General features: G+C 34.7%; 1 protein-coding gene across 4 annotated transcripts in view; it reads left to right on the plus strand.

Annotated features, from left to right (window-relative positions):
- LOC106878961 (uncharacterized) overlaps positions 1–8,705 on the plus strand; it is an 80,045-nt gene that overhangs the window by 14,114 nt on the left and 57,226 nt on the right. For all 4 annotated transcript variants that reach the window (XR_008265194.1, XM_014928338.2, XM_052971744.1 and 1 more), the window contains one exon: positions 776–877. Coding sequence is in view for 3 of the 4 variants with exons in the window: in XM_014928338.2 (XP_014783824.1) it covers positions 776–877 (102 nt within the window). In the remaining variant the exon portion in view is untranslated. The remainder of the gene's footprint in view (positions 1–775; positions 878–8,705) is intronic.

The following is an 8,705-nucleotide window of genomic DNA, read 5'->3' on the forward strand; positions in this document are numbered from 1 at the left end:
TATATATATATATATATATATATGCACACAATGCATGTATTGTGTGTTGTGTGCATGTACGTGTGTGTGTGTGTAGGAATGTTTGTGCCTCCTTGTCTTGACATCATGTGATAGTTATAAGCAAACGTCACTGTCAGGAAAAGTAGTGATCCTCTTTTCCAATCTTCCATAAAACACATGTTCTGTCATAGGGAAATATTACCAAGCTTAGAAACAAGTGAAGGTTGCTAACAGAAAAAGCATCCAGCTGTAGAAAATCTGCCTCAACAAATTCTGTCTGATCCATGTAAGCATGTAATGGTGAACATTAAATTGATGGTGATAGTGATGACACTACTCTATTACCTGCTAAGTATTATTGAAAATGTTTTCTTTTTAAATTGGTATCTAGACATTATCATTATCTTTTGCTTTCACATGAAAACAGCAATATCTAGTGGGCAGAGGTGGGGTACAATTTCTATGAAATTCAGTAGTTCACAAGTGGTTGGGAAGTAAAGTCATTAACTACACAGCCATACCTGTGTTTTATACATTTCCAATGGCAACACAAAGCTTAAGGACAACAAGAATCTCATAAAATGTAAATCATAGACTCTTGTTCTGGTGAGTTGAGTTTCTTATATACCATATATTTAAATACCATATATTTAAATAGATAATTTTGATGTTCTATTTTTCTGAAAACCTGAAGTAAGATATTATTCAACAATCTCTTGAAGACAGATTTATTGTAAACATGTCTATCTGGTATAAGTTAAGAATGTTCTTTCAGGTGATGTTGATGAAAATGAGATGAAGATAAGTATTGAAAAGCAACACGAACATTTGCTTCAACTGGAAAAACGTAATCCTCAAAATGTGTCATATATATTTGGTGAGTGAAAACATGAGATAACTTTTAATATTATGAGATACATTTAAGGTGGCAAGCTGGCAGAATCTTTAGCATGCCAGGCAAAATGCTTAGCAGTGCTTCTTTGTCTTCATGTTCCAAGTCCAAATTCTGCTGAGGTTGACTTTGCCTTTCATCCTTTTGGGGTCAATGAAATAAGAAACATATGAATACTTGGTCAATTTAATCAACTTAGCCCCTCTCCCAAACCTGCTGGCCTTGTGCCAAACTTTAAAACCAATATTTTCAGATCAATTTATACATAAAAGAAATTTTTTATTTCTTTTGAAATCAATATTGATATTTCACTTGTTCTTGGATCTGGGCTATTTTAGCTTGACTCTTTTGTTACCATATTTCCATTGAAACACACTGCTTTTGTTTCCATTAATTTTGAAAATTATGAAGAAATTTAAATAATAACTTTGTCACTAATAAGCTGGTGTTTAAAACAAATTAATATGAAATTTTGATGGAAGATTTTAATTTAAATTGCTTTAAAGCAGGAAGTTGGCATCATAGAATCAAAGTTGGTCCGAGTAGGTTAGTATCAAAAGGATTAAAATGGATTTTTATGACTAAAAGTTGAACAAATATCATATCAAGACTATCATAAAATAAATATAATTCTGAGAACATTTTTCAAGAAAATACAGAAAAAAATAAATGCAACAAACTGAGTCTATAACTTGTGCTTTATTTATAATTGGAACTACTCATACTTTTATTAATAATATCCTTGAGAAAGCTGTAAATAATCCCCAATGGAAAACAAACTTTGGTATTATCTGACAAGTGTTTTTTTCTTTTTTACATGTTTACAGTGACAAGTGTTATTTTTACAAGTTTACAGTGGTAGTATGTGACGAGTATTTTTTCTTACAAGTTTACAAATTCCTCAATGAACTTTGAGAAGACAATGAGTAAACCCCTCCTATGTATTCTAGATTGTGGTTATAGGTGTTAGTATAGCAACACATCTTTTATGCATGTGCATGCCCAATGGAAGCTTTGAGCTCAACATTGCATGTAAAAATAGTCATGAAATATTCATTGTATTTGTCTCTTTAGCTCTATGTAGCACCATTCTTCATGGTATATATTTTAACTTGAAGTCATTTTGACTAATAACAGAAGACAAGGTGAGCCAGTGAAGGAGCCTTTACACAATCATGTCTCCTGTTAGAAACAATAGCCAAATCTCCTAGTTTTACCCTGCCATTCCCATTGACAAGGTGACTCTCTGGCACTCTGCTGGTTACAACTAGGGTTCCAGTTGATCTGATCAATGGAACAACTTGCTCAAGGAATTTATGTGCAAGTGGCTTAGTTCTCAGGATATCCTGCATGACACAGAATGTGACAAGGCTGGTCCTTTGAAATACAGGTACAGCTCATTTTTGCCAGCTGAATGAACTGGAGCAACATGAAGTAAAGTGTCTTGCCCAAGAACACGAGTGTTATTAACATGGTAACTCCACAAGAAATGGAATTAACTAAGCAGGCTGTTATAGTTGTCATAGTTACTGTTATTGAAAGTCAAAATTTGAAACTATAAACTCAATACACATTTTGTGATATTTATTTTGGGTTACATTAAAACATGTAAAGTAGCATAGTAAAATGTTTGTTTATAGAATGTTTGCAATTTATAGAGTAGCAATTGTCTGTTGTCCCTCCCTCTTTTATCCTCTAAGTGACTGGCAGATTATTTGGTTTAATGTACTAAACACTTCAATGCTTCTTGTATCAATATTTGGTTGTTATTACAATGAAACTATTAACACACAGTACAAACAGTAATGTCTTTCATGTAGATTTCCCAGTCAGTCATTTTGGCTAATAACAGAAGCCAGGGTGAGCCAGTGAAGGAGCCTCTACACAATCATTTCTCCTGTTAGAAATAGTAGCCAAATCTCCTAGTTTTACCCTGTCATCTTAAAAGTAAATGTAAAGTGGTTGATGTTAGGAAAGGCATTCAACTGTAGAAACTATGCGTAAGTAGAGATTGCAACATGATACAATCTTCAGACCCACTGGACCCTGTTGAGCTATCCAGCTCATGCTAGCATGGTAGAAGTACATTAAGAGATGATAATGCTAGTAATGTTGATGATTACATATGTCTATTTACATGTTGTTGGCCTGTTTGATTGGAGCTGACCTAAGGTTACTTAACATAAACAGAATAAGGGATCATAAGGAAATCATCATTCATCATCAGCATTTTATGTCCACTTTCCATGCTAGCATGGATCAGACAACTTTTCTGAGGTAGTATTTTATGGACAAATTCCCTTCCTGTCACTGACAACACACAGAATACAGTATACATGCTCTAAAACTGAGATGCATATGGTTTGGAGTTACAAGGGAAATGAAATGACAACAAGAAAGAGCTGTGAATATATTATGATAATGTAAATTAAATTATCATTTACTTTAAAAGTAAACCATGTGTATACTGTATATATCAATTCGTTTCTTACCATATTTCTATTGAAATATGGTGCCTTTATTTCAATTAATTTTGAAAATAATGAAGAACTTTGTTACATAACTTTGTTCTTATTAAGCTGGTGTTTAAGAATATAAATTTTGATGGAAGATTTTAATTTAGATCACTTTAATACAGGAAGTTTGTATTATAGAGCTAGGGGACAGTCTCAGGTGAGTTGTTATCTAAAGGGTTAACTGTAAAATAAATATTGTTGTGTAAAGATGTATTTATAGTGCATGCTGAATGTGCATAAGGTTCCTTCACTTACAGTTATAAGTGGGGATAGTTGGTAGGGAGAGCCAGATGCAAAGTATTGATTTCTTCATCTTATTGTTAATAAAATTCAGATTTTTAGCTCATGACTGCTATCGCTTGCTTTTCTTTTTCACTTAAACTTAAGATCAGACGCTCTTACATGCAGTAATGATATAGTTTCTCAATGCTGTGAACCAATCTAATGATACTTCCTTTATCACAGATGTGTAAAAAATGAATTCAGTTCTATATTTGAGAGATGTGGAATTATGTACATTATTTACATTTGATGGATATTTGTCCTCATCTTGTTTGTTTTTGACATGTTTCGGCTGATGTACTCTCCAGCCTTCATCAGGTGTCCTGGGGGAATTTCGAACCTGGGTTCTCATTCCTAAGGTATTTTTCCGATGTTATTGTTATTATTATTATTGATAAATTGGGTATAGCTGATCATGTATGGAAAAATGGAGACCACCTCCTCCTGTGGGATGAAATTAAAATGATAGACAAAGAACACCACTAGAAAATGCAGAAACTAAAAGAGGCAGCACATATGCTAGGACATAATAACCTCCTAAACAGACCTAGTGCAGTTATGAGTAGCATATGGGAACCGGTATTAAGGAAGGATAGGAAAATAACACAGGTTAAGAGTGCAGGCTACTAACCCCAAGATTCTGAGTTCAATTCCAGGAGGTGATCTGAATAATAATAATAATAATAATAATAATGATGATGATGATAACAACATTACCCCCAGAACACCTGATGAAGGCTGGAGAGTACATCAGCTGAAACGTGTTAACAGCAAACAAGATGAGGACAAATATCCGTCAAATGTAAATAATGTAAATAATGTAAATAATGTTGATATGAACTGTTTAAGTCTTCAAGTCAATAGATTAACTCTGTTAATATCAGAAGAGGAAGGTATCTGTGGTAGTATGTTTACAAGTATACAAAATTCTCATCAGTTATGAAATGTCTCTGTTGTTTCAGGTGGTGAACTGTAAACCTCAACAGTATCTGTTGATAGTATCAGCAACGTCTTTGTTTTTACTGTCAACTGATGATGATGTTCTCTCATATTGATTTTGATTTACGAGTGTCTGATAGTTTGACCAACTGGACAACCTCCTCATTGAATTCTCTTGTGAAGTGAGTGAGCATTCCACAGGCATGTATACCCTTCATGTAATCCTCAAGTAAAATCAGCATAATACAAGTGGAGCAACACTAGATCTTTGAATTACAGTTGCAGTCCATTTGATAGACTCCTACACAATTTCTACTTACCCAAATGCACTCACAAGGCTTTGGTCAACTTGAGGTTATGGTAAATGGATTTACCCAAAATATCATGTAGTGCAACTGAATTCCAGACCTAATGGTTGCAAAGTGAACTTGTTAACCACTTAGGCATGCTTGCACAGCTATGCACAATGACAAGATGTAAACTGGTGATATTTCAGACCTTAATGCCATCATCACCCCTTTAGCATTCAGATTATTCTGTCAAATGTAATGCTTATTTATTCACATTTTTTAAAATTAGCCATGAATTATCCTGTAGCTTAAAGATCTTGAATATGTGATTGTTTATTTTTAGAATGACGTAGCAGGGTAGGTATGAGACGCTGGTTTTAGCCAGTTTCAACATAAAACAAGTAGAATATTTGGAACAAATATGGCTGGTTTAAAAGCTACAGGGTTAAGTAGTGATTATTTATACAAAATCAATATCTTTGAAGATATGATAGAAGCCTGACAGTCAGTACTTTACTCTGATTTCATAGCATGTGTTGGACGAGAGGCACACTGTATTTTTCAAAAATTGAACCCTGATCACATCGATATCACCTGTCTGGAAGAGTGAAACCTGAGTGAGGCTTGTGTATGCTACAGACATTTCTCTTCCTGAGAGTAACTAATAAACAAAAATAATGAATTGACTGGAACCATCCATCAACAACTTCTAATACATTCGGGTTGTTATTGTTGTATAGACCTAGGTCACTTCCAATCAAGCATTCCACCTGTGACCATACTATCTTTCTGTATATTTAGAACTACACTCGCTTATGTGTTCTTCCTTTTCTAAGGCAATAGGGTGTGATTTAAGGGATTTTAACTGTTATTTCTAGCAGGCGGACCGATCATATAGGGAATCCATTTATTGGCTTGGAGTACATTCAGATGTGTGCATAGGGTGAGAAATGGGTGTATTATTGAGAAAAGTTAGTATACTAGCTAAAATCTGGTTTTAAATTGAATATGTTGTTTGTATATTCCAGGATAGTGAATATCAACAATGGCTAACGTTTGCTTGTTTGATATTTCAGTCGAATGTTTATCTTTCTCTTACCTAAATTGGGTGGTCTTTTCTGTTCTTGCTCCTCTTAATGCGGGGAGGATGAGTGGAGAGTGACAAAGAGAGGTAATGCTGGTTTTAGTGTTGTTATTCTTTGGTGTTGTTGTTGTTGTTTATGCTGTTCATGTTAGTTATTATCATTGTTTTTGTTGTTGTTTAAGCTGTTAGAGTAGTCTTTTGTTAGTGCTATTGGCCTTGTTTTTATTCTCTTTGTGTTGTTAGTGTTGTTGTTCTTTGTGCTATTGGTGGTAGTGTTATTGTTGTTGTGAAGATGTTGAGCTGGCAGAATTGTTAGCATACCAGATAAAATGTATTGCAGTATTTCTTATGGCTTTAATGTTCTGAGTTCAAATCCCACCAAGGTTGATTTTGCCTTTCATCTTTTTGGGGTTTATGAAATAAGTTTCAGCTGAGCACTGGGGTCAGCGTAATCAACTGGTATCCCTTCACAAATATATCAGACCTTATGCCTATAGTAAAAAGAGTTATAGTTGTTGTTTAACCCTTGCTCAATCTGGTTCAAAGAGACCTATGATCAACAGTATTGGGCCATGATCCTCTAATAATTTTAGGTTATAGAGGACTGTCAAAAAGTCAATGGTGAGAACAGAAGGCAGACAAAATTTAGGTATTCCTCTTTTTTAGTCATTGTACTAAGTTTCATTTTTCTTCTTTGTTATTGATTACATTCTCTTTTGAATGTCTTTGAAAAAAAAAATGTCCGAGACAATATGGGATAAAGACCCCCTTTGGTCATGAATGACCGTGGGATTGCACTGAGAAAATTACACTCTGAGGCACAAGTCTGGGCAAGGTTATTTTATGGAAGATCAGCAGTTGCCCATGCATCCCAGCCTCCCCTCTCCACGCCACCTATGTTATCCAAGGGAAAGGCAAAGGTTGATACAGCTTGGCACCAGTGACATCGCAACTCATTTCTACAGCTGAGTGAACTGGAGCAACATGAAATAAAGTGTCTTGCTCAAGAATACAACACACAGCCTGGTCTGGGAATTGAACTCACTACCTCATGATTGTGAGCCTGATGCTCTAACCACTGAGCCATGTAACTATGAATCCAAACACACTATAGACTTTTGTATTGTATTCTAGCAAAAGTCTCTGCCTGGACTCCAGTTCTTATCCTCATCTGTACTTCAACCACATCATTGTACAAGACTGAGTTCAAACAGTGAGGCAATCTCTATGTGGTTGGTCACTCTGCTTGCAAGAAATAGGAGCCAAATCTCTCTCAAATCACACCTTATGATCTTTAAAATAAAAGAAGTAGAATGCTTTGGATAATTTAGTTTAAGATATAATGTCTGAAAAGATAGTTGTCGATGGAACTTAAGAACATCAACAGTAACATACCTTTGTTTATTTAGATGATGGAACAGGGAACAGATAATTTAAGAATATTGTATGAAGAAGAGATGTAAATTTCATCCCTTTTATGATGTGAAACTTGAATTTAGCTCTTGACCTTATAATGCCTCATAAACATAGACATTCTTTGGTCTTTGCTAGAATCCTCACTACCTTGCCCTTATTGGTTGTCTAGCTCTGCAAAGAACTAAAATTCACATGACATTACTCTTAGGATCTCCTACAAGTTTCTTCCATAGAAGCAGACAGGTTGGATCATCAAAGCTTAGGATGAAAATATAGAAAATTATCCAGACAATAATAACTTAAACACCATATCATAATCATCGTTGTCATTGTTGTCATTGTCATTGGATCCCATTATCTTCATCGTCGGTGTTGTCATTTTAGCATTTACTTTTCCATGCTTCCATAGATTAAAAAAAAGTATGTTGAGACAGAGTTTTCTATCACTGAATGCCTTTCCTGTTGCTAGCCTCCACTCATTTCAAAATCTCTTGGTATGTCAAACAACAAATAGCCCAGACATGCTTTTGTGGTGGATTGCAAGAAAATGACACAGCTAGTGCTGCTATTGTTAACAACCAGTAAATGAAACATGAAGATGAGACACACATACACTTGCAGATACATATATATGCATTAATGTGTGTGTGTGTGTGCGCGCGTTAGGAGTAGGGGAAGAAGAGGGAGGTGAGAGATAATGTTTCTGGTCTGTAGGGGAACAATTAATTGACACCACTCCTACAACTTCTTTCTCTTTGACTCTATATAAATGTATTTACAGGGTGCAACAATATATTTACTTATTTATTCTACAGTAAACCTGTAAATGACCTCAGCCTAAATTTACAAAGACATTCCACTAGCTAGCTTCAATAATACCAAATTTCCCCCTACTCATCCTCCTCTCCATTTCCTTTTCATATTCTTATTCTTTTCCTTAACAAGTTTAGACATTTACCCACTCCTATTTATTACTTCTTCACTTACATGCTTCCCTTTTCTTTTCAATTTCTATGCTTTCTATGCTTTCCATGCATCTTTGATCGCACCTTTTGTAAGTCAACATGGGATCCCTTGATGACAGGGTAAACTTCTTTTGATTAAAGTATTTTTGGCCCAATGAGTAGCTAGTGGATCACTTCTCATTTGAATAATTACTAATTCTGAGGTTCTGCTAGTTATGAAACATATGTAGCCTAGATTTTATCTACTCCATTCACCAATTTGGGATTTCTATTTACATACATACATACATACATATATATATATATATATATATATATATA

This window comes from Octopus bimaculoides, chromosome 11 (assembly GCF_001194135.2).
Source record: "Octopus bimaculoides isolate UCB-OBI-ISO-001 chromosome 11, ASM119413v2, whole genome shotgun sequence".
Classification (NCBI taxonomy): domain Eukaryota; kingdom Metazoa; phylum Mollusca; class Cephalopoda; order Octopoda; family Octopodidae; genus Octopus; species Octopus bimaculoides.